This window comes from Epinephelus lanceolatus, chromosome 14 (genome assembly GCF_041903045.1).
Source record: "Epinephelus lanceolatus isolate andai-2023 chromosome 14, ASM4190304v1, whole genome shotgun sequence".
In the NCBI taxonomy this organism is placed as follows: Eukaryota; Metazoa; Chordata; class Actinopteri; order Perciformes; family Serranidae; genus Epinephelus; species Epinephelus lanceolatus.
In genome coordinates, this window is record NC_135747.1 from 12,891,023 (window position 1) to 12,918,911 (window position 27,889).

At 40.6% G+C, this 27,889-nt stretch overlaps 1 protein-coding gene across 1 annotated transcript in view; it reads left to right on the forward strand.

The window, feature by feature from the left end:
- The window catches only part of LOC117251062 (polycystin-1-like protein 2), a 62,496-nt gene extending 48,208 nt beyond the window's left edge, over nt 1-14,288 (forward strand). Inside the window, 7 exon segments of the mRNA XM_078174829.1 lie at nt 197-330; nt 608-735; nt 1,954-2,114; nt 5,596-5,806; nt 6,132-6,233; nt 6,411-6,542; nt 11,790-14,288. Of these exon segments, the coding sequence (XP_078030955.1) occupies nt 197-330; nt 608-735; nt 1,954-2,114; nt 5,596-5,806; nt 6,132-6,233; nt 6,411-6,542; nt 11,790-11,900 (979 nt within the window). The 3' untranslated portion in view covers nt 11,901-14,288.
- The last annotated feature ends 13,601 nt before the right edge of the window (nt 14,289-27,889 follow it).

Here is a 27,889-nt window from a genome sequence, read left to right on the forward strand (position 1 = left end):
ATTATCCTCAGTGGGCTCAGTGACCTTCAGATTTATCAGTTAATTTATTACAATTGAAAACACAGATGTAAAAATCTGTTATTTTCTAGTCGAACAAAGCTGGAGTGATATACCATTTTAAGACAAGTGTAACACTTAAGTAGAAAAAGCAGACAGAGGCCCTCAGTAAACAGTTTCTTGCATATTTCATTTACAGCACCCTTGAGTATCTATTCAGAAACACGTGGCTGGATATATACACAAGAGCCATCATTGTCGAGTTCACTGTTTATAATGCTAATGTGAACCTCTTCTGCATCGTCACATTCTTGCTGGAGACCACAGCTGTAGGTAAGATTAAGTGTTTCCTCTGAAAAGCGCAAACATTATGCATTCATAGTGTTGTCAAAGGTGTCGGTGTGAATGCCGCTTTATTGAAGAGGATTTTCAGGAAGATGTAAACATTATTGTTACATAAATCTGTGCATCTTAGACCATACTGTCTTATAACTTAGTTTAAGCCTGTGATTTTATTCACTCTTCCTATCTGCACATTGACGTACAGTGTATGAATGAGGTCACACTAGCCTGCATGTGTTAAACAAAAGTGTTCCAATTGATTTTACAGGGGCATTTCAGTTCCACAGTGAGCTACAGAGTGTTCGCCTCTACCAATCAACCGGTGGCCTTCACATCTTTGTTATGGCTGCTGAGATCATATACCTGCTTTTCATCCTTTATTACATGTTCCTGCAGGTACACACTAACACGACTACTACAGCATATACTTCCAGTCCCACTAATTGCTTGGGTCTTTCTTATCGATGCACCTATTTGATTTCAGATGCTTAATGAGACTCCCATGAGCTTCTCCATTCACTAAGGGCATTTTAAAAACTGACATCAAACTATGTACACAGGGCTCATTACTCTCTTGACATGAACCCTGTCACCCTGTTTAGATAGGAGATGCTTTTTGGTTTAGAGCAGTTCCCTGGGACATGCCACAGTTGTTTGCGACAGAGACTGGCGAGAATCAATCTAGAAAGAGGATTATTAACATTAGAGAGATTGATTTGAGGCTAAATTGCTAATTAAACCGCTGTGTTTCACCTGTGCATGTGGTAACCTCATCAAACTTTCATTAACTGATTTGCTTATAAATCCAAAAGCAATGTACAGCTGACTCAAAGCTTCTTATTGCGCCCCGCTCATGGTTCCTCTAATCTTTCACCCTGAAAAAAAGACAGGACATTAAATTGCCCTCTTTGAGTGTAGTATGCCTCTTAAAACAATTACATAAGGAAACAAATACATGAAGACATTAACTTTAATGTGTTGATGACGATGTTGATGTTGTCGTGAGGATGTAATAGCATTATCTTCTCTGTGATTTTCTTCCATGTAATACCTCTTAGTCGAGCCAAAATCACTGCATTGAGTAATATCTCAATTATAATTTTCCACTTTTCTCAGGGCCATTATGGTGAATGTTCATGGGTGTTGTTCACCATTAACTGTGAGAGACATTTGGATTGCATTGTGTGTCCTTCCTTGCAGCCCCTGGAGACTCTTATTGTGATACAGGGATTAACAAATAGACTCGTTTCATGAGTGTTTTGATTTCAGAAATACATGCACATGCAGATGGCTTTCTTTATTCAATACTGCACTTGACAAAATGTAATACAGGAGATTTTTCTTTAGTGGTTGCCGACACCTTTGAAGTTTGCGTATTAGCAGCATTGAGATCAAAGTCTCATAAGAAGTCAAGAAGTAATGAATATTAACTCAGATTGCAAATTAAGGAAAATGTCAGGCATCTACAACAACCTTTTGAGTGTAAACATGTATGAACATGTACTGAATATGTTAAGAGACCAGCGAAGGTAAAAACCTCTACATCCAATACATGCACACAAACTCACTGCTGTTGTTTTACATATGACAACTGTCTTTTTTTTCTCCTGGCAGGGCAAATTAATGAAGCAGCAGCGATGGGCTTACTTCAAGAGCAAGTGGAACCTCCTTGAGCTGGCTATCATCTTACTGAGCTGGAGCACCGTGGCTGTCTTCATACAAAGGACCCTGCTTGGGAACCATGATATGACCTACTACCAAAATCACAAAGACCAGTAAGACTCACGTAATAGTGTGCTAAACCTTGATCTTTAGTTTGTAGAAGCTGCACAGTGCGCTTTATGTATGGTTTACTTTCTAATGCTACTTAGCCATGAAAGCAGCAATCAGTCAGTCAACCACTTCGATCCAAACTAAAATATCTTAATAACTTGTTGATGGATTGCCTTAAAATGTGGTACAGAAATCCCTAGACGATTAATCCTTAAATAAGCCTATTCCTACTTAATCATTGGGTGATCCCCTTATCTTTCCTCTAGCACCACAATGACGTTGACATTTGCATTTTTTCAGGCAGGTATTGTTCACTGTTTGTACTAATACCCAATGCACTAGCAATTGTATAGCCTATAACTGATCACCATGGATGGATTACTGAATGGGCCTACTGGGCACAGGCCCAGGGGCCCTAAGTGGCAGGTGGCCCCCCTGGCATTCACTTGCAAAATGTCAAACTTTAATTAACAAGTATTGACCAAGAAGAGACTCAAAATGACCAGAAAAGACACACATTTACCTTTAAGAGAGACAAACCCACAAAAACAAGCATAACGACTACAAAGAGATGCAAAATACCACAAGGTCTGTGTGTCTTTCTCCTATGTGGGAGAGGTGGTGGAGATGTTGTGTCATAATTGGCCCATGGTGATTACATGACCTATGCACTGCAAGCTGTCCGGTTATATGATGGGAGCAAAGGAAAAAGTCAGGTCATAGAGTATTAAGAGTGACTAAGTCCACATGGCTAGATTGTCAGGGTAGTGGACAGGTTAGCCAGACACAGGACTTTGACCCAGGAGACAAGGGTTTGTGTCCCATGTGAAATCAAACCTCAACATTTAGTTAGTTTAAGTTACATATATGAAATGTCACGTTACACTAATTGCATTACGTGACAATGCACAACCATGACTCTTTTACGGAATCTAACATAACCTAACCTATTCGGTAGTGACATTAATTCGTAAATGAAAAATTTTCGACGATCATCAAATGAACAATGTGCATAACTTTTTGTAAGATAAACAAACTGTTGCATGAGAATACATTGATTTTTCTTTTTTTTTTCTATTTTTTGTGCAAAGTTTCAAAAGCTAGATTGCCATGAAACTAGGTAAACACACTAGGGGTGGGAATCTTTGGGCACCTCACGATAACGATTACGATTCAGGGGCTACGATTCGATTATAAAACGATTATTGATGCATCTTTAATTTATGTATATTGATGCACTTTTTCACAACACACATTTCTTTTTGTCTCACTGAATAAGCATTCAACACTTGCAATTTTTAAAAACAGTGCATTTGTAATAAGAAACAGTTGAATTCATTTCCATTATATTTTATTAAACATATAAATGGAAATGCTTGCAAACTGTAAAGTTACAACTTGGTTGTATGGAACCAAAGGTAACAACAGGCATCTTAAATCACAAGATAAAATGCACAGTTAGAGTAACAAATGATGCGGTGGCGACAGACGTCTATGCATCACATGTAACTGCAATCCTACCTGCCTTCAACACCGAGGCCATGACTTCTGTTTTGGTTTGGTTGTAGAGTGTCGGGATGGCCGTGTTGGTGAAATAGCGTCGGGATGGGATGGTGTATCTGGGCTCCAATGTATGCTGCAGTGCTCGAAATCCCTGATTTTCCACAACGGAATAAGGACGCAGATCCTTGGCAATAAATGTCGCAATGGCCTTCGTAATTCACTTCGCCTTTTCCGATGAGGGTGGCAGCTTCCTAATTGCTTCCTCGATTGTTCTCTGGTCGGTAGCGCCACTAGTTGCCACAGCAACAACAGCCTGCCGTCTCCCTGACTCCTCCGTCGGGTGGAATTCAAGTTACATGGCTTCTCATGTTTGTTGTGTTGCCAAAGTATTTTATTTTAGCATGACACAGCTTACATATAACGTGGCTCTTGTCCAGTTCGCTTCCGCCATCAACGTTGTAGAAGGCTAAGTGTTTCCACACGTCTGCTTTTAAATTAGAAGGAGCTGTTTGGATCTCACGGTGAGGTGGGTGGTGGTCAGCCATGTTTGTTTTCCTCTGTGCGCGTGTCAGCGTGTCCACTCCAGGTGCGCATCCCAAAGTGTCCCGGAAATGACACGTACCGCACTTCTTAGTTCTGCATTATTTAGAACCTTCTGTATTACTCTAATTAATAGATTTAAATAATCGAAATTTGGGCGTTTGTGAATCGATTCAGATTCATCCACGTCCGAACCGTGATGCATCTAAGAATCGGAAATTTCCCCCACCCCTAAAACACACCCATGTCCCCCTCACGATGATTTGTTATCATTTTGATGGTCCCTTAACTTAACATCAGCGGGTCAATTTCTTAATTTGTTTGAAGAACCTGCAAAGATGTTCCCATCAGCCCCAACTGTCATTTGTGTTTAGCGGATGTTAGCAAACATGTGTAACTATGATGGTGAACATGGTAAACTTTATACTTATCAGCATATTAGCAATTTGTTGATAATCATTATCAGTAGCGGCTCGTGGTGAAATTGGGTGGGAGGGCTAACGCATTAGGCCTATGGCCTATACTGATCAATAGTTCAGCTGCAGTAACAGTAACATCACACAGAGATACAGTACCAGGTTACAGCAACAATACACTACAACAAAACTAGAGAATTAGGCTAATTACAAAAATGTTGTGATGCCAAAAGCTCTCTCTCTCTCTCTTTCTCTCACGCTCTCTCTCTCTCTCTCGCGCACGCTGGCTCGCTCGCTTGCACGTGCGCGCACACACATCACATCACTAAATCACCAAGTCATTTAAGTCCGATGATTTTTGGATGAGGTCCCGCTCGATAGACAGCATTTAAAATGATCCACCTCGTTCAGCATGATGCTAACGCAATTCGCAAGACTCAAAGCTCACTCTCCCACTACAGTAACAGCGGGCAGGCCCTCACTGTACTTCCACACACTGTCATTGGCCAAAAGTCAGTGGCCTGGGCTGAATTAATTGAGCCCAACTGGACAGTAAATCAAGGGGGCTTGTTACGACACCTGTCACTCACGATGTGACAACAATGATTGGAATTCCAGGAGTATGGGCTGTAAAAAATCAGCCCATTTAGATAAATCCTGCGTTTTTGTGACTATTTTAGTGCTGTTGCTGCTATAGGTTCCACCAAATACAATCAGTTCCAAGTTTCAGTAACTAATATTTTAATATTTTCTTTAATTTAATAATTTTCTCGTTGTTATTGTAAAAGATAGGCAGGGCTTAGCCCTGCTAGCCCATTTATACCAGCCGTCTCTGATTATTATAACTGTGAGTATGTTAGCATGCTAAAGTTAGAATTTAGCTCAAAGCTGTGCCCAAGTAAAGTCTAATGGAGCTGCTAGTATGGCTATATGAAGGCATCTGTTTGATTTAAACTTTTCTTCTGTAATCATGGCAGTATTTTACAGTGTTCTTTTAAAGTACTTTTTTTTACTGTGTATCTAGATTTGCCAGTTTTTACAAGACAGCCACAGCAGACTCAGTGCTCCAGTATCTGATCGCCTTCCTCGTCCTGCTCGCCACCTTCAAACTGTGGCACTTGCTCAGACTGAACCCTAAGATGAACATGATCACTGCTGCGCTGCGGCGGGCCTGGAGTGATATATCTGGTTTCCTTGTAATCATTGTGATCATGCTCGTGGCATATTCAGTTGCAGTGAGTATCTTGTCCCTTTTGCAAAGATCAAAGTCTTATTCAATACGCAGGTAAGGAAACTAAGTTACTGCTATTTTCTGAGTTACTGGGCCTTGGATAATACCATATTGTAAGATTTTTGTGATGATGGTGGTGCCCTGTGAGGTGATCTTTGTTATATTCATTAATTTTAATCTAAGGGGTGATATGTGAATGAATTGTATGAAATACGAATTAGCTAACCTCAGTCCATTATCTCCAGGATGGTCAATTCAATATAACTTCAAGCTAGATGGAAATGATTTTAGTGATTCCTCTGCTGATAAAATCGTCTATCACCTTCCAGTCCAATGTGATTTATGGCTGGAGGATTTCCACATATAGAACGTTTACAGATGCTCTCCTGACAATCATCAGTTTGCAAGTAGGCATCTTTAATTATGACGAGGTACGTGAGCTCTTCCCCCTACTCACATATTTGCTATGTAAAAAAACGTATGTATGAGATAATAATAATTTTAGGGGCATATTGCTGAATCTCTAACCCATATCATGTGCATGAATAAGGATTTTTCCACATAAGCTCAAACTGATATTGATGTCTCACTGGTGCACTCTTTGCCAGGTCCTGGACGGTACCCCTGTGCTTGGTGGATTACTCTTTGGTTCCTGTGTTGTGTTCATGACATTTGTGGTGCTTAATCTCCTCCTCTCAGTGATCCTCGTGGCATTCAACCAGGAGCAAATATATCACAAGGTAACATTAATCACAAGTCATTCTAATCAAAGTTTTTAGACCAAAAATTAAAGTCTAATCCTTTTTTTTTCATTTTTAGAATTTTTTTAGAGGTTGACCAAATCTCTTTAATTGTGTTAACTTTTACTAATATTCTACAAAACTAGACCTCTTACTTTACAGTGTGCACTGAAAGCCACTAGAAATGCTAAATGGGTGGACTTGCTCTTGTGCCTTTCTTGTCTCAAAGCGCTTTTACACTATTCGTCACATTCACCCATTCACACACACATTCATGCATGCCAGAAACTTGGCTCCAAATAAATGCAAATGTTACTCTGTGTCTGCTGGATGTGTAACTTTCTGCTAACAACTTTGCTACAGCAACTTTAATGGTGATATATCAGTGTTATGTTTACAGCTTTGTTTACTCCCACCAAGTGGCTAAAACAATCATTATTGCTAATAGTTAATAGTTGATCATAAACAGTGCAGTTCAAAAGCAAAGATAGGAATTAAAAGTCTGGTAAGTAACTACCAGAACATCTACAGAGGCAGTTGAAAATCGCAAAGTCCTATAGGTGCAAAGAAATCCATATCAATATGGTGAAAATGTATTGAACTGAATAGCCACCTACCTCATTATGTCCCATAAATGCTTACTTCTGCTGTCCAAGGTACAGCACAAGGCTGAAATTCTGAGTGCTCTCAAAGACTCCAAGGAAACTCTTGATTTTATCTGCTCATTATGCCCCTGCAGTATGTACAGCTGCTGCCAAGTCCAGAACTTCATCAATCCTTTCCAAGTTTCCCAGAGACATGTCTCCTTTTAAATACCCTGTGCTAGGTTGGCCTAATCATTGAAGAAGACATGGCCAGCATAAAAGCAGCTGAAGGATAACACAGCCAGCCTGTCCTTGGTACAATTGTTTCTTTGAATATTTAGTTTTCTCTGCTCTTCATTTCTGTTCTGTGGCTGCTGCAGTTTACTTTCCAGTGTGCCCTCTGTCACCCTTTATTGTCATTTACTTCTGAAACTGTACAGGAGTATGTGAGGTGAAAGACTCTACATAACGCTACATAACTTTGGCATTCATGCCAAATCAGTTGTCACATGTAAGAAAAACTACTGAAAATGATGCCCAAGTGTTTGAAATATCCATGGAGAGATGCTGGATTGAGCTGCAAAGTGTTTGGTATTAATTAAATAAGTAAAATATTATAAAATGTACACTGCAGTTGAAAAGTTTGGAATTGCCTACCAGAAAAGTGTATTGGGTGCCGTCAGATGGCTAAGAGTACTACTCTTTCATTTTGTATGTTTTTCTCATGCTTTTAGGTTGTAGAAAATCTTTACAAATCTATGTTATCTTGTATGAGCGGTTTCATTTTGTGTATCGAGAACAAAACGCTGCACAATGGTTCAATCAGCGTGACAATTCAAAGGGCAGAATGAGACAAAGATATCTCTGAGCAACAGTTCAATATGAATAGAAGAAATCACTATTCAAACTGGAAGCTTAGCATCAAAATATAAGCATTTAAATACAAACAGGTTCCTGTTTCAGTGTCAAGTGCACAGTAATGACCATAACAAGCTGAAATCAGCAGGGTTGTTGCTTTAGGAGAGTAAATGGTACATTTGGTGTCTGAATGTTTGTATCTAGGTTAAAATATCCTTTGTTGGAGGAAAGAAGAAAAACATCAGTACCAGGTAATTCCAAACTTTTGGACAGTAATGTTTAGTCTTAAAGGGCCAGTGTGTAATATTTGGCATGGTTTATTGTCAATCTGAATCTGAATCTGAATATTCTACCCATTAATATGTTTATACAAGTGTATGATCGCTATAAAATAAAATTCGTTTGGTTTTCGTAGCCTTATAATTATGCTTTTATATATATATATATAGCAAGGGCCTTGCTTTAGAGAGGTCGCCATCTTGCGCCGCCATGTATGTACGGCAGACCGAGTGGACAATCCAGCCAGCCAGAGAACGCGTTTCGCATGTATAAATGAACCAACGAAGACAGCGGAAGGAAGGAAGAAGGAGGAGGAAACAGCAGAGAGTGTTAGTAGTTCGTCGATAGAGAGTAGTGAAAAGTTTTTTTAGTTATAAAGTTTGCGAATGGACCACACTTACCAAGCAACAGGAGGGAATGAACCCGAACCGTCATCTGCGAGGAAAAGAAGACGCAGCTTCACTCCTTGTGATGCACTCTCTGCGGCGCTTTCCTCCTGATGATATATCTCCCCAACGATGGTAGCAGTAGCACCGAATCCCATTCTGTGCATTCAGCCTCTCTTCTCACCCGCTCATGATCAAACACATGGAGTTCCTCATCTGTGTGCTCCGGCTCAAACAGGTATGGCTCTGGGTCTGTGTCTGCTACAAGAAACTCTTCAAAATCGCGTTCAAAGTCGTCCATTGCAGCTACTATAGTCCGGAGATATCGCTAGGCTAAATAAACAGCTGAGCTCTGTTTACCGGCTACGCTGTCAGTCAGTGTGCGGGCTGGAGATTGGCAGAGCAGAGAGGGGAGGGGGTCCCCACTTAGAATGGTAAACGAGTATGTGTGTAAAGTTATGAAGTGTGTCTGTTACGCTAGAAGAGTCAGAGTTTGGGACAGAGTGGAGTGTTACCGGAGTTTCTGGAGTGCTCAAATAAACTGGCCTTTTTCCCAAACGTTCCTCTGGTCTCCTGCTCGTGAGGGATTCATTACAATATCGTAACATGGCTTAGATTTCTAAATAAACATTCACCTCGTCGCTAGATAGACCTACTCCTGAAAAAGTCGTGCGCAAGGCTTTTTGTCCCTACGAGGCCACCATCATTTACCCGACAGGAGGGGTGAGCGAGTGAACCCTGCAATCTAGAATCTGACCACTAATGTCACTGTTTTCAACGGTTTTCAACCCATTTTACACACTGGCCCTTTAAGAATAAAATACACACAGTTGCGTACAGTGATTTTGCGGCTTAAGTGGATCATAAAGCTTGGGACAGAATCATTACTGTATAAATAATTTGCTTGCAGTAATCAAGTAATTGGCTTACAGTGTTCATTTTGGTTCTCATCATGCGTGATAATAGCCTGGAAATCCAGATTTTGAGTCTGGCCCTCACCAACACACCCTTCCTACCCAAAGGGCGGCACTAACTGAGGCATTTCAAATGCCACCGCATGCAATTGGATAGCACGATGGCCAATCAGAGCAAAAAAACAATCTGACGTATTCATTGCACTAAGGCCCATTTATTTTCCGAACAGTGGGGCCAACTAATATATTATGCTTTTGCCGTATCCCGTCGGCAAAACAGCAAAAACTTCCTTCCTCAGTCTTCTGTTCCTCTCTCAAGGAAAAAGATAAGTGTAGTTGGCTTAGCGTTTCTTCCAAAGCTAAATTGAATGGACGCGGCCCTTTGGCAACTGCCATCTTGGCTGTTTACTTTTTGACTCCTACGGCGCAGCTTTGTCATTATCATGTTACGCCCACCCAGAGCCCGCCTCTGTCAGATAGACTGATCTGATTGGTCCGATAGGCGATTCAGCAGGCTCTGCTCATTGGGGCCAGATTCCCGTGCAGTGCAAATTAGAATTTGCTAGGGGCGGGGCATCTGGATTTTCAGGTTAGCATGATAACATAAAGCTTTTGCAAAGTTACTTTGCCTTGTGGTAACCCGTCTGCTTTCAGCTACCTACCTGACACTGGTGCTGTGTGCACATTGAAATCATGATGGGAAAAAGAAAGTAATTTTCTCTCAATGAAAAACAGTCTCCTCAAAGCTTGTGACTGCTGGTAATGGCTGCTGGTGTTGGAGACAAAAACAGATGTGCAGGTTTAAAGCACCTGTGGTTGAAGCTGCCCTCTTCAAGTGGATTGATGTCACCTAATAATAAAACCCCATAATGAAATAGCTGTACTTTATTTTGAAACAGTCGATAAAATTCAGTAAACAGTGAAGCTGTCCATTTTATTACTTTATATTCATGTGATAAATCAGTCATAACTTACGGCCATCCAACTGGCTCAACAACTGCTTCAGCAGCAACAAAATGTTCCCAGCTAGCTCCTGTTAACAGTCCACAACAGTGCTAAAGTAATTCTAAACCAACCGACATGTTGCTGCTGCAAATACACAGTGAAAAGACATAATAAGTTTGCCTTTTATTTTGTTGAACACCAACAGAAGCTAGCTGACAGTAGTTGAGCCTGCTGAGAGGCTGGGGGCCTGTGATTCGCTGAGGAGTGAAGGGAGATTTGTTATAAGTGCAGTGAGTCGGGCGATGTCACGTGTTTTGAAATTAGATTAACTCAAGATACCTGTGAGTGTTTCAGGGATATTGAGAATATAATATCCATTCAGTGGTAGCAACCAAGAGACGTTACACAACACAGGAGTCAGTGGCCCTAATTCATTAAAACAAATGTACAACACTAAAGGTCTCAGCTCCCGTACGCAACTTTGAGTCAGCTTGGATTTGCGGTACAGCAGTAGATCCGCCTAAATCACAGAATTGTAATATGACTATTCTGACTGGCATCTAAGTATTTGTAGCTACATATTAACCACCTTACAAACATGTAGTCACCATTTGGACGTGTGCTCTGGCTCTGTTGGAGTGGCTCCAGGTTGACCGAAGGATGAACACCGTTTGTGCCTGGCGCTATTTGAAACTTTTCTTTTTTTGTGTAAACACTGACAAACCACCGCATTTCAGTTTATTTTTCAGTAGCTGTCATGTCGTCCATCTTTATTTACAGTCTATGGATAGAAACCAGTTGAATTGGTTACAGTGGACCTGGGACATCAGCGTTTCCAGTTGCGTCTCTTCTTGTCGTAAACTCTAGGGGCCAGGCCTTTACACCGAGAAAATATTGGGGTGGGAAAATTAAATGACAATCATTTTCAGCCACCACATTTATCAGCACCTGATCATTCCTTCCCTGTGATTGGTGAGATCAAAATGTTTCACAAAGCACACACAAACTCTTCTACACTCAGATTTGCGCTGGTGTAAGATGCTGGTCTGTAAGATAGATTGATAAATGAGGGCCATTAACACTACTTCCTGGTGGAGTTGCACAGTAACTGGAATTGGATTTCGACAACCTCTTTTTATTCCCAACATGATTTTTCAGAAGAGCCATGGTACGCCTGCAAAATGTCACTGTAAGGAAACATAGTTGTTTCATAGTTTTTCTCTGCGGGGGTTTGTGTTCCACAATAAGTGTGATCTTTGTTATCTTTCTTCTCTCACCCAGCCCTCAGACGAGGAGGAGATTGTTGACCTGATGCTGAAGAAAATCTGCAGTCTTTTTGGGATCAGATATAAAGACACAAATGACAACAGGGGGCCAGATGTTGACCCTTAATAACAGCAAGAATATCCTTAATAATTCCTCAATCGATGTAAATATTTATCAGAAATCTGACGACTCTGAAAATCTCTAGGAGCTTAGCTTTATTTTGTTGAGTTTCATATGAGTGTTTTGAATATTTTGCATGCAGTATATCCACATGCTCATTTGTAATATTCATTCGTCTTTACTTGTTTCCTGCTCGCATGGTGTGCTACTGTGTGAATGTTTATTGCATATAAGTTAACAGCAGAAATTGTCAAACAAATTCAAAACACATAAATGGATAAAAGCTTAAAGAGTTTTTTTTTTTTTTTAAAAAGGTATTATATTGACACAAATTGTCCGAATATTCATAAAACACATATAAGATCAGTCCATTTCAGAACTTCTCACAGTACGAAATTATTACACAGTAATTACTAAATATACGAGTAGATGTGGCAATTGGTTCAACCAGACTGATAATTGAAAGGGCAGAGAGAAAATTAAATAGGAAGAGGTTCTTGTTTCAGTGCCAAGTGCACAATAATGCCTAACAAGCTGGAATTAACAGGTAATGTGTTACTTTAGCACAACAGAAAGAGAAGGGTAGTCTGTGGTTAGCATTATTGGAGCTGGATGTATTCAGTCTAACCTGGTGCCTTTCCCAGTGGACAATGGGCGAGATGCGGGGTACACTCTGGACAGGTTGCCAGACTAGGCGTTATGTCAACAACGCTACATGAAGCAGATGAATGACCTTTTCTCTGCAGTGTGAAAACGGCAGTCACTTAAACCACTGACTGTGCACCCCACCGCCAAGTGGGCAGGGGTGGTAATTGCAACCGGTCAAAATGGCTGGTGCCTTTCCCAGCGGACATTGGACGAGATGCGGGGTACACTCTGGACAGGCTGCCAGACTATCACAGGGCTGACACATAGTAATAGACAACCATTCACACTCACATTCAATTCTACAGCCAAATTAGAGTCACCAATTAACATGCAAACTCCACACAGAAGGGCTCCTCCATGCCGCGGATTGAACCCCCAACCCCAGGTTCGAACCAGGAACCTGGGGTATATTTATAATAGGGAAACATGGTTAGCCAAGGACAGTTCTTGCCACTTTTCTAAGGCTGTTTGGCGAAAATTGAAACCAAAAGCAAAATATTGTTTTGCATTTTGTGCTTATGGTACATTTCTGTGTGCTCACCTCTCTCAGGCTAACCTCTTCTCGCCTCTACACATTTTCACTTCACAATCAAAACACTTACAGCTGACTGGAGCTGGTGCAGCAGGGCAAAAATTTGGCAAACATTTCCAACACCATGTTGAAAGTCACCGAGATCTCATGTTTCTGCAAATGTCTGTCAGAGGAGTACTGTATGCCTGGCTTTATGCTTGATTTAATGCATGGTTAGCAATAAGCGTGGCCTATACACCCAAGCCCACTAATTAACAGAGGTATCCACATATTCATGGAGATATACTTAACCACATTCTGTCTCTTTCTTTCTCATATTTCTGGGAGAAAAAGGGAACTTGATAGTTAATTGAGTCAGTAGTCTCTGTAATTAAAAATTGCTTTTTTCTTCTTGAGATCAGTGAGCATAAGCATTAACAGAAATTAAAGGTCACATTTGTCACTCAACGAGACTGGAGGTGGTACTGTCTTAGTAGTTCTTTCGTATTTGTTTTGGTGGCACAGCAGAGGAAGGAACACTCTGACAACCCGTGAAAGTGCACTGATAGTTGAAATTACAGTCAGCATGAGGCTGTCATCATACTCCCCCCAACCCCCCTCCTCCAATGCAATGAGCAGAGAAAACATGATGGCATGACTCTTCTTGTTCTAAGGAAAACCCCCAAGTGAATATGCCAGACTGCTGAACAAGTACTAGTTTTGATGTTCTCTGTGTGGCCGTGTAGACAATACTTTTTATATACAATAAATTTGCTTTTGCTGCCTGGAATATGTTCACTGGCAGGAATATTTTTTCTAATCCAAGAGTGTGTGACAGTTTGCGCAGAAGTCATAGGGAGAATGAAGCAGATGGTTGAGTGAAAACAGCTAGGTCATAATTATAATATATGTTGGGGGTGACGCACATCCACAATATTAAATATATGCTTAAAAGGCAACATATTTATTAAAAATACAAATATTTTAATGCCAGTGGGCCAACAGGCAACCATTGGCTACGGTTACATGATGGCTTCTCATTCAGAATGAAATAAATCTGAATGAAATCATTCAGAATTAAAGTCTTTCCAGGTAGTTTACATGGGAAATATTCATTCCAAATGATGGTTTACATGGGAGATCAGTTCAATCGCCTTTATTCAGGTCTGCGCAAGGTTTGGGTCAGGGAAGGTTTCTGATTGGATAGGGGGCGGGGCGGATGTTACGTGTTTACGTTTGCCGGAAGAAAACACTGTAGTCCTCGCTCCGGATAACAAGATGTTTGACGATGCCGTTCTTAGTGCATTTTTCGGGTGTGTTTTGCTTATATTCTTGAAGCAGCAGTACGACAACAACCTTGTTCTGCTAATGCTTCATCTGTTGAGGATGAGAAGGGAGGTAGAAGGTCGAAGAAGGGAGATAGAAGACCGTGCTGTGGCGAATGGAAACCGGTGAGTGCAACAAGTCCGACTGCTCTATCTCAGCCTGTTGCTATGCAGCCCGTTGCTATGCACGCTATATACGTCATTGCGCCAGAAGGGCAAGGAAACGAGCATGCGCAGAAAGACTGGAATGAATTTAAAGAGGAATGAGTGTATACATGCACACAGAATTCTTTCATTCGGAATGACAAACGGAATAAACCACCCCCTTTAATCGGATTTAATTTTCAATCGGAATGACCGTTTACATGACCACTCTTAATCGGAATGGCCTTTCATTCCGATTAAAAGTGGAATTAAACTGTGCATGTAAACATACTGAGTGTCAGGATCCTAGTGTGTTTCCATTGTTTTCCCTCCCCTTTTGTTTTTGTCTCGTCTTCCTGTCTTGTGTGTGTGTGTCTGTCTGGAGCTGGGTGGAGTTGGAGTCACCACCCACCTGCACACCTGCCAGCCATCAGCAATCAAGCCACCTGCCAACCATCAGCAATCAAGCCATCTCCACCCCACTCTGTATGAAAGCCTGGCCCAGTTCACATCTCTTCGGCAGATTGTCTGCTTACCTGCGTGGTAGTGTGCTTTGGCTCATGATTCTTTGTCTTTTATTGAACTTCTGGATTTTGACTCTGTTTTCTGCCACTTAGATTGTTCCTGTCTTGCTGCACTCAGCCTCACCCAGCCTCATACCACCACAGCCATACCCACCTGGAGCCTTCTGGACATTCTCTGGACCCCTCAGACTCTGCAACCCCCACCCCGCTCCAGCTCCGCTCTTTTGTAATTACAATAAAAGACTTTCTTCATCTACCAGCAGCTTTTCAGAGTCTTATGTCTGCACTGTGGGTCCACATTTGACACTTCCGTTATGACAACCATACCAAAATAATCATTAGCATACGTAATTGACATAAATAAACGTAACAAATTACCATTAAACTACCATTATTACTACTGTTTCTAGTATTATGGCATAGGCTACTGCAGCTCTGCATGTGGTTTGTCCAGGTGTTGCCATACCGCAGCAAAAGCCATTGTTTGATTGGCCATTGGTACAACAATATATTGTCTCTCAATTTCATTACTTTAAAATGTTTTTTAAAGGGGAAAACTAGAATGTGTAACATGAGTGTTACGACCTAGGCTGAGCTGTAATTGTGACAGCAGTGAACTGAAGGTCCATGCAGAGCTTCCACAGCTGCTGTTCTCCTGGTAGAACAGTCTTTTTGCAGTGTTGAGTAAGGCAGAGAGACCACAGAGCAATGCTAAGTTTAGTCCAGCCATCTATTAATAGACAGAAATATTCTCTTCAATAGCCTGTTGATGACACTAAGGCTTTTACATGTGTATCTCAGACAGAGAGAGACTGCCAAGAGGCAGATGAAGATGAAGGTGCAAGGGGGAAGGGAGGACCGTGGACCTTGCCAAAACAGCCAAATGTAAATCTCATACCTAGTCAAATAGGACACTCTTTAGGGGTCGGTAACCTAAAGCGGGGTACACACATAAGGATTTTATAAATCTTAAGAGATTTTTTTATCTGTGAGAGACCCTACACATGAGGATAAAAAATCATGGATTGAAGAGTTTTGATTGTACGGTGTGTGGTGTGCTCTAATATTCTCAACACAGCACACCACACACATAATGACTGGCTGGAGCAAGACTAGCTGTTAGCTTGCTAGCTATAAGTTTACCTTCTTGCCAACTCTTGTCCTTGTCGTTGCTGTTGTGATACGACTTGGTGGAGACATTATATCAACACTCATGGGTTTCCCACAGCTCTACGAGCTGGTCCTCCATTTCCGACGTCCACCTGACTTTGTGCTTCAGCTCGGCCGTGCTTACTTCTTTATTTACTATGTCTGCTTCCTTGTTCCTCAGTCAGCTTGCTTCTTGATTGGCTACATTCCGTTCCACATCACAATTCACTCGGGAGTCGTTGACTTTCCCCACACACATGAGGATTTTTGATCGTAAATATTGAACAATTTTAGTATTTACGATTGTCGGCCCTGACCCTTTTCCAAGCAGATTATCGGGACAAATTAACTTTTAACACACCTCACACCACAGGATAATCTTATAGGATAATCTTATGAGACATAAGATAATCGGGCGTTTGCCGTCCTTGGTCAGGAAGGGGGAAAATTGGGCCAAAATCAGCCCGATTATTTTTATGTGTGTACCCCGCTTTAGGAGCACGTGTCACTACTGGCATGTAGTATCTTGATCCATTGCACACTAGAAATAGGAGTGAAAGAGATTTTTAACAGCCACAGTGGTTTGATTGATATGTTTTTTTGTTCGCATTAATCTCATTTTTAATCATCTTAAACTTTACTGTTTCTGTATGCCACAGAGTTGCCTTTTATAAAATCCATCTGTAGGCGTACGATTGGGCTTCTTTGTGCTTGAGTTGTGGGAAAGCTGCAGCGCTACAGAGCAGAGCCCAGCATCAGCATTGATGACTGTCCCCTGCAGTGGCGGTCTGCTCACTCAGGAGCCTATGAAAAGCTGTCTGCCCTAGCACGCAAGTATCTGACCTCCCCGGCAACCTCCGTGTAATTTTCGGCATCCAAGCAGTTGTCCTGAATCCTGAATCCTGGCCTGATTGTCCCGAAAATTACACTAGGGCAGAGTCTGGAGTAGTTATTGCACGATAAAACATTAAAAACTGATCATGGTGGTTGAGTTGTCATGCAGCTCCCACTGGCTGCACATGAATTATGGGTGTTGTAGTTTGAAGAAGAGAAGACAGCATAAATTGCAGCCGCAAGGACAGGGAAAGCGCAGGCAGCCACGAGAAGGAGTGATTTGCACATTGCAGTGCAGCCTCTTGTTCTAACTATTTAAAACTGTTCTATAAACTGATACAGCTGTAACGAATGCACCAGGTGTCTTTTATTTTGTTAGCTTTTATTTTTTATTAAGTTTAAAGGACAAGTGCACTTATTTTGATCACTTCCATGAAATAAAACGAGAAATTGAAAAAGAGTAAAATAATTTAGAAAATTGTTAAAATAAAATTAGGGAACTGATCACAGATGTATTGTTTCTGTGTGTTTTACATCTATTGTTGCGTTAATCTGCAGCTATGCTTTTAATGACGCTGACATGTCATGACAGTCAAGCACCCCCCTGGTGGTCGAGACTGAAGGTTGCAGCATTCTTTATTGGGACTAATCTCAAAAACAATAGAATGTAATGGCTAGGTGTACTGCATCTGTCTTCAAGTGTGTTATTGTTGAAAACAATAATTATGACTTTATAAAACCACTTTTTGTAATATATATCAATCTTTTGATCATCTGCCACAATAATGTAATGAATTTAAATGAAAATACCTCAAGTTGAGGGCTTTTCTCAGCAATTTTGAGATGAGATTAAAAAAGAGATTAATTAGATCAATTAATTACAGATCATAATTAATTAATCTCTCCATTTTTTTAATCTCTTGACAGCACTAGTTTTTACCTATCAGCACTCTTTAAAGACCCACCCTACTCTGCCTCAGATTCACTCTTACTCATTACCTTCTTCACAGAATGCAAGTGGGGAAAAACACAACCCTGTCAGAGTGGGCTTAGTTGACAATGGCGGGCCTGCTAGCTAAGAAAGGTAACGTCAATGTTCGGGTCTTCCAGCGCTTGTGTACAGAAGAACGGGGATTTGTGTTTTGGGAGGACTGTGCCATGTGTACTTTATATCCTGAAAATGTGGAAAATTGAAATGTCATTTTGAGACCAAACATGACAAAACATTCAAGGATGAGACAGGCAAGGCTGAATCTATCAAACATGCTGTTTTCCGGTACGGGATTCTAGCAAACACCCTCAGGTCTTTGCCACATCTACGAATCATGCTTTCAAAGCAAGCTGTCACATTGCTCAGTCCACTGCAAAATGTGGAAAGCCTTTAAATGACAGTACATCAGACACTTAGGGGGCTGTTCATGCAGCACAGCATCAACACTGCTGAAATATGCGCATGCATAAGAGAGCTTGAGTTTGAATTCACAAAACGATTTTGGAAATTTCAGAAGTATGGACCCATGTTGTCTTTCTTAATCAAACCTGAGAGCTTTGATGGACATGAACTGGATTTATCCCGGAGGGACTGACTGGGCACACAGGACATGGTAATGCAGCTGACTGAGCTAAAGAGTTCAACACTGCGGATGATAAAGTTTGCAGAGCTACACAAACAGCTGGAAACCACAGCTGCACATAATCACAGAACACCTGCTGGATGTCTCTAACAAAGGTGTTTAGCTGTCTCAAGAATACTGCACTGGCTTTGCTGACAGTTTTTGGATCAGCAATTCTCCGTGACCATGTGAAAAGTGTGCTCAGCCCCTCCCGCAGACCTGGCATTACACAGGCTGATACTGGCCCCCATGATGGTTCTGCCTGGCCTGGAAGGTCTGAGGCAAACCACACAATTTTAGTTATGAAACTAAAATAATAGAATGAAATGACCAAAATTGGCTTCTATTTTGAAACACTTGTTTGTTTTGATGCTTTCTTTGCAAAAGCAGCTGCTCTGGCAATTAAGTTGTATCTACAAGCTATTCAGATGCCTCCAGTCCACAAACCTACAAAGCATTAACAACAGTCGGGCTGCAGCTCATATCCATCCAGATGCTCAGTCTTTGTACAAGGCCCAATTCTACAATGTCTTGGACACAGTGAAGATTCAATTCATAGAGGGTTGATCAAGCAGGATTCCACAAGCTGCAGCAGCATGTAAATGTGCTGGCCATGTTTGGGACTAATTTTACATATCAAACAAGCTCAGATGTTGCATTTTCTGGAAATGGTGCCCTGTCAAGAGGTCTCTTCATTCAGGTAGAAGCTTTAGTGAGGCTCTTGCTGCTCATCCCTGCCTGCTCTGCCGAGGCTGAGAGGAGTTTTGTGCCCTGAGGATGCATGAGCCATGGCTTAGATCACCATGAGTCAGACAATGCTGAATAATATGGCCATGTGTCAGGTTCATCACAACAAACTGGACAGACTGGACCTTGAAGAAATATTAATGTCAACAATAAGCACAAAAGGGCCTTTGGATCCTTTGCTTCAAGAATGGCAAATCAGAACAGATGGCTTGGTCAGGAGATGAGAGAAGAGAGCAGTGTAAAGGAAAGGAGATGAATGGAGCACAGGGCAGAGGGCAGGAGAGGAGAGAACAGATGACTGAAGAGCATGGGAGCAGAAGATCAATGTCTGACCAGAGGAGACAGGGCTGGAGAGCAATGGAGAATATGCGCCCATGGGAGAGGAGGAGAAAGGGCTAGAGTAGAGCAAACGCTTGTGCTGCCCACCCATGTTTACTTGTGAATATGTAAATAAAAACAACTATTTGCCAAACCGTAACCACAATATCTGGACTTTATTTAACAATGCACAAATTTATGTTTATATGATGATGGTGGTCCTTTTTTAATCCCTAATTTCTGCTATTACATGCAATTAAACAAGAAAGGTCAAACAAAAAAGGAAAAAAAGAACATTGTGATACAATACACTATTAAACATTATTACTGCAAAAAAAAAGAAGAGTAGAAGAAGAAGTTAATCCCAAGTGTCAGTGAATTTAATGTTTTTTTCTTTTTCATATTTTTCTTTTTTGTGTGGCGGGCTGCATAAAGCTTCTGGCAAATCTGTACCCTCACCCCCGGTATTATGTTTTATGATCTTTAGCAAGCCTCTGATCAGTACATTTTACATGTATACAAGTATATTAAAATACGCTAAAAATGTTAAAGAGTAAACATGGTCCATTTCACACCTGACTATGAAAATGTACATAACGCAGTAAATGGTGACTAAGCAATACAAAAAAGTATGTTTCACAAACATATCAAATCAAATTTTATAAGTGCTGACAGTTTGAATTAAACAATATTCTTTACAGTCTTTTGATAGTGTATCAAACTCATAATCTGCAGTTATTGCCATATTTAACAGCATAAATATGGCAATAACTGAGTGATGTTAGACAATGCTGTCTGTGGGGACAGCAGCTGCAGATAGCAGTCTTTAGTTATTAAGCAGTATTCAACTAACGTAAAATTCACTTACCTTGACATGGTATGGGAAAACATCTAACATTATTCCACTGAGTTACTGCCTTTCAAGTCTGAAAATGTAGTCCTAATAACTCATGGACAGCTGCTTCTGTAATACTCTTACTTTGATTGCTTTTTAGCATTTATGTATCTCTGTTACAATGTTTTACCAGAAATAATTACTTGACTACTGTCGCACATCTTTTATTGTGTCATATTGTACCATCCACCACCACAGCCTGACACTGTTATTGCTCCATTACCCCATCTCCTCACAGCAATCCCTTTCTTCTTCTTGTGTCTCGAGCTCAGCGCATCACAGCAAAGTGTAAGCTTTGTGGTTAATAATGTACAATGCTTTTCTTTGGTGGAGCAGTCAGCATTCTGAAAATTGTTCAAGCTAATCTGTGGAGGGAAGAAAGTTGTGTTTAAAATATTCTGATGCAGTGCCTTTATAGAGACTTTGCTCCACTGAATGAATCTAGACTCTTCAAGCTTGTTAAAGTAGATAGTCTCCACAGCTGACATTTGTTCTCAAAACAGGAGTTTCTTTGATGAGGACACTGGAAGAGGACAGTATGGAATGAAAATCGCAACTTGGCCTGTGCATCCTTAAAGTCTCAACACATGTAAGATGCCTTAGCAACAAAATTAAATGAAATTCTTGCTGAATACAAAGCACAGAACAAAGTGAGGTCCACAGTAACACACAATGGAAGTAATTGCAAAGGTATTCCATGAGTTCGGTGCAATAGAGCATGAGTCGGAAAATGACAATGATGGAGTGAGAGTTTTGGATGTCAGCGGCTCTCGTCGACCTTCTCCAGGGTGAGGACAAGTGTTTCCTTGGATTTCTACTCCCTACTTTGCTGAGCCTCAAGACAAAGCTCTTTAAGAAACTGCCTCATTCGGTTTAAACTGCACCACTTTTAATGAGGCCACAGGCAACTGCTTTGGATCAGCGTTAACCAGCAAAGAAGCAAAAATGGCAACCACAGCCATGTCAAGGTTTTTCTTAACCCTGAGAACAGAGAGGACATGAGGACTATCCTCCTGCAAGGAGCTAATGTACTGGAACAAAGCAGTCCAACTGAGAATAAAGATGAGAAAATCCCATCTGATTCAACAGACTTCGCTAATGAGTCATGGGAATCTTTTGTCTTTGATTATCCCAAAAAGAGACCATCTGACAGCATAAGTCATGAGGAAGTACATAAAGGATTTACATAACAACCTGCACATCTCTGCAAGCATTTCCTATAGTTAGGAATCTCTTTGTCAAGTACAACACCATTACCTTCTAGGGCCCCTGTTGAGCATCTTTGTAGTGATGGAAGCAACTTGCTGACCTCATCCTGAAACAGAATGAGTGAGAGCTATGCTAATATTTTTGTTTATTTTAAATCTGTATAATCTAAAACTTCCCTGTAAATAAAAGAGAAATATTGAAAAGGAGTAATTCAGAAACTGGTGACAGTTCCATCACCACTCAGCATGGAGCATCTGTTGTAGACTTTGCTTGAGGTTATGGTTACCTTTTTCCATACTGCATATATTTTCTATAATTTCTTCACGTTCATGGCAGGAACAACACTGAAGTTAGTTTAGCATACACTTCTGCTGAATAACACATCCACACTGTATTATCCACTGTATACACACTTTATTTCTAAAGATCTATGACTCAAATGGTTTTACCAGCACACATTTTTCGGTTCATTTGTATAACCTACCTTTCTCTTTTAGCTTCACTCAAACTCTCAGTCTTTGCATTTGTTACGACAATAACGCCATGGCGGATTTTGGTGTGGCAAATTAGGCTTAATTCATTGTTACAGATGGCACTGCCCATGCTATGCTGCTTGAGCACAATTGTATAAGTATGATACAGACAGCTGTGAAACTGTTCACAGTTTTTGCAGTTCAACCTAACAGAATTTGACAATGAGAACATTAAGTTAAGTCCTTGGCCTATCTCAAGTCCAACAGCCCGCACATCAGAGTGTCAATTTGAACCTGCTGGGGGACACCAAAAACCATGACTCTTCACCACTTGGATACAAAAATGGCTATGTGTTAGACCATGGTGATGCATAGTACATCACCATCTGGGCAAACAAAGGCAACAAATGACAATGGTTCCATACATAAGACACAAAAAAGAAAGGATGTGAAGCAAATATCACCGTTAAACCAATCTGGAAATCCATCGGTAAAAAAAAAAAAAAAAAAATCTTCCTTTACCTCTGGAGGCACAGCCCGGAGTTTTTCGGGTTTAGCTATATATCACATTTTTCACGTCACTATATCACTGTGTAGACTAATCTTTGTTTGTTAAGTCTATAAACACAATGACTGAACAAACGTTACTATTTCTGTGTGCACGTTTTGTAAATAATAACAATAATAACATCGTAGATTAGCTGGGCTAACCGTTAGCTGTTAATGTTAGCCGTTAGCGGTGTCTGTAATAATCATAGACTGTATAAAAATAAGGTAATAACTCAATAAACGGTCTGTGAATAAAATATTTTTTCCAGCAGATATATTAGTTACAACATGATTGAGCTAGCAAAGCAGTTTTGTGTTGCTATGTGTGGTATTTATTCAGTTTTGGGAAATCACGATGTCTAGAAAGCATCAGTGGCTGCAGCTGACAGGCACAGCAAACAGCAGCAGCAAAGCTAACATCAGGACATCATCTGCTAAAAGCCTCCCGTTGTTGGATACGACATGAAACTACTCCTGATAGCTCAACCATGTTGTAACGAAGACATCTGCTGGAAAAAATATTTTTTTTCACATTGACGAGGCGGCGTTTTGGGTGGAGCAGTCGCTATGAACACGGAGCTTGCTGTTTCTGTAGGTACACATTTCCTGGGGACACCTGCACGTCTCGGCCACGCCCCCTCCATTGTGATTGGCTAAAGCGCAGCATTGTTCAAACTCAAAGCCACGCCCTCCCCCCCTCTCTAGTCATCTTTCACACAGGGCTGCCGACAGATTCTACAATGTAAATTGCAGAATCTGTCTTGAGAGATTACTGTCAAACAAATACGAAGGTTTCCCGAGTATGCAGTATCCTGTATGAAGGACGTGAAAAGGGAGCGAAAGACTAAAGAAAACTTGAAGAGCTGAGAGAAAGAGAGGAAGTGGAAACTGAAAGACATACTACTCCCACTGAACAAAGGACACACTTTGAGGGGTCTCTAGAATAGTTTCATCCATAATGAACAAAAAGACGTGGGCAGGTTATCATCTTGCACTTGTACAAGGGCTAGCAGATTACTAGTTCAGCAGAAAGATCCACGCAATCAGGATCACAGTCTGTGTTTGATTCCTCTTCACTTGCCACACTGCCTCTGATGTAGCTATGGATCCATAGATGGACTAAGAGATGGATCGTCCCTGTCCATGCGGTCGGGATTGTAGCTGGTGCCTATCTTCCTCATCTTTTCCTAGATGTTTTGCCACATTTATATTTGACATTAAATGATAATAATGTTATCAAATGACAGGCCATGGGTACCTTCGGCCACACCCTGAAATAACGAATTGAATAGGAAATGTGATGTGGATGATTGCTTATATGAAAGTAATGATCTGTAAGTAGCAGGGCAGTACTTCTTGCAGCTTGTGTAACAGTCACCATTCTGTGGTTTTCAGAGGAGAATGAGGCATCTAAGAATTGCACTCAGTTCTGTTAAGATAAAGAGATTTTTTTGCCCCATTTTCTCCAAATGTCAAGGTGTCCACGCCAAGCTAATACCATTTCCGGCAGACGTTTGAAGGCTCAACGAGATATATCACATGAGGCTTGAAATATTTAACCTATAATGCTCATGCCATTTTTTCAAACAGCAAAGGCTGACTGGATGTATTATGTGTTTCATGTTGTAGTCATGGACTTGTCACACGGCTAGATTTTAATTGATTAAGAACCACAAGTAGTAATTTGTATTTTTACTGTAAAGAAACATGTCAGTTAATTCCACTCCACAAATTGGCACCAATGGAAATCATATACTTAATAGAAACAAACTGAGTAGTTAATTATGAATAATTTTTGCACCAGACAAAGCCACTGCAAAAGAACTATCTACAGTACCTGTCTTACCTAAAATTAATTTGCACATTTCCATTTATTGTGAAATTCAATAGAGAAATATTCAAGTTCCAGCATAGCGGATATTCAAGGCAGATGTTTGACAACTGGGGACTGGTAAATAGCAAATGCACTTGCATTTGTAAAGCACTTTTCTAGTCTTCCAACCACTGAAAGTGCTTTTACACTACAGAGTTACATTAAATGTAATAACAGAAAGGCACATTTTGCCCATTTATGCACACATTCACACACTGGTGGTTGAGGCTACTATACATGGTGCCACCTGCTAAGCCCATAGGCTGCTCTTACATTAATGGCCTGTCACCAACAGTATCTGACAGATCTCCAGACTGCTGTCTGAGAAGCTGACCTACAGCAGTACTTCAGAGGATGTGGTTTGTGTCGACCTACCCAAGACCTCCCTGAAAGGTGTAATGACAAGGATATTTATTATATTTTGGTGATGGAGAGAGACAGTTGGCTACAATTTAGTCTCATACAGATTTATTAGACTGTTATGTCTTTATTAGTCGATAGACATTAAGTGTATTAACCTCTTCACTGATCTTTTTCATGAGGTGCTCACAAGGTAGTGGACACCTATCATCTCCATCTCTGTAACACACATCAGAGTTCATAGCTCACTTTGGGTGAAAGAAGAAAAGTTTGTAATCTGATGGACATTTGGAAATATATTTCTTGAAACTTGCTATCAGACACAAAGGATCCTCTGGTATGACAAACATAAAACTTCTTAGATTTTTTTCTTGTCTGGGTCATTTTGGGCCTTATTGTCCTTTGTTTGTGTTTTGTGCACCAGCCTGACATTCAGCCCCATCCTCATCTCTCCAGAGGATAGAAGATTTCATGAATAGCTCCTGTTTGCCCTCCCTGCCATGCTAAGCCAAAGATAGTTGGTTGTCGAACTGGACTTATCTGACCAGACCGAGAGGCATATCAGGAGACAGTGCAGTGGAGTTTCAAAATAAAGTTAATCTGAGATACAGGGTTGGTGGACACTGGTATCTGTGGCACTTTTCCTGTAACATTTAAGTATGGCTTGAAACACTGCATTGCTGGTTTTGAATTTGGTGTCAGATATGACATTGAACACAGTTAAATGACAGTTTAGATCGGCCCTAAGACTCCTTAGGCTGGCAACACTGCACTCACCCCTGGCTTGATGTTTCAGATAGCTGCCAAAAAGCACTACAGGGTCATCACCATCAGCGGTGTAGTTTTCAAAGTTGGAATCCATTTGTTGCTTTGCAAGGAAGTCTTTCAGTGTGTTAACTCAGTGTGTTGATCTCATCTTTTTTTATCTTCTATTTGATTTAATTCGTCCAATGTTAACTTTTTTTCCCTTTCCTTTTGAATTTGCATCCTAGTCACCAAAGTTTCATATTCTCTAAATAGGATAAAAGAAATGCTTAACTCACTGCTTGTTATTAGATGTTAGCTTGTTATCTGGCTGCAATACATTGCAAATGGAGATTTTGACTGTGTCCCGGTTGCTATGGCTCCTCATTTTTACAGACTGTTACTATGTAGTCAGCGCACTAATTCCACCACAAGAACATAGTCAGCGTCCTGTATCAGGCTTTGATGGACACCCTGCAGCCAATCAGAATCAAGTATTCACCCAGACCATGGTATAATAACATTTTATTGCAATTCTGTATTAAAAAAAGAATCAAATTATTACAAATTATTTATTGCCAAACAAGGACTTTTAACTCAGTAAACTGATGTGTGACAGTAAGACAGCGCAAACGTATACAGACATTATAAAAAATAAAAATAATTCCAGTAATACAAATAAGGAAACATATGGTAAACATGAAAAAGAATATAGAATACATTACAATATTTCTGTTATTACAGTCTCTGCTTTGTTAAGTGTACAATGGTGCAGGAATGTGCAGATGTTTGTCCAAAGGATGAAAAAGTTTACAGTATATTACGAGACAGTACAAAAAGTTACCTAATTTTGGACATGGTGGCATTATTTAGTCCTTACCTTTATAAGATGATGTTAGTCAACCAACTCCCCTGCTTGCAGTAGAGCAGTATTGCCCATCCCTCTGTGTCACAGCTGCAGAAAAGGACATCAACAGATAGCAGGCAGAGAGGCACGCAGAGCTAATTATTTGTTTATTTATGATTACACACATTAGGTTACATCCAGATGGTAGTGTTCTCCGCTATTGAAACACTGTTTAAAAAAGAGATGTTTCGTGATGTACATTGCAATTGTGGGTCCATTTTTTTCATTATACTATAATATTTTACACATCCCTGTATTTTCATGTTTGTTAGAGAGTATCAATTGTCCTGGGAAGAGATTTGTCTATCAGACAAAGGTTTATTTTCATTATTATTAATAATAATAATGATAATACACCAAAAAAAAAAACAGGACAACAAGGCAGTTAACCACAGGTTCTCATTATTTTTATAATGGACATTTAGGTTGTGATATGTAAACCATCCATCAACAGGGAACTAAAAGACTCTTGCCTTCAAGATCAGTCTCTTGAGAAAGCTCCAGTCAGCTCACAGTGGGGTCTGCAAGAGCCAGCTGGCTATCTAGTAAACGTTAGTAAAGCTGCCAGTATTCATAATTACACAGCTGATTTCTCGCCTCAAAAATTCTTTGAAGTTAATTTAATGATGAAATACCATACAAAGAAAATAAAGTGCCGTTGTTTGGACCATGTAGCCTACTTCTGGACTACAGACACAAAAATATGGGTCCCTGGGGCTGAGTTGCTCTCCTCTTTGGTCTGTCTAGTTCATAGTTAACATCATAGCATGGGTAACATCAGCATTCAGCAAATGCCTAGAAGAGTATAGACAATCAGAGGCAGAGCAGGGGCAATCTTCCCATAAGACATACTGTATGGACGTGCCTAGCAAGTCAGTTAAGTCTCTCCCACTACACTGTAAGCTCCTGCCATGGCTCAGTCCCTTGTGGCAAGTTGCATTATTAGCAAAGCTTGTCCCTTACTGCATATGCTGCCTGCCCACTGCTGTTGTCCCCCATCCTCTCCACTTCCTCAAATTGGTTCCCTTCTTGTTTTTAAAGCCATCTCTGATTCTGTGTGGGTTTGAGGAGAAAGTTTTGCAGAATGCAGCCTGTCAGCACAATGGCATCCACTTTTTTTCCAGTGGAAGTGGGTCCTTCTCTGGAAGATCCATCATTCCAAAGGCACTTTG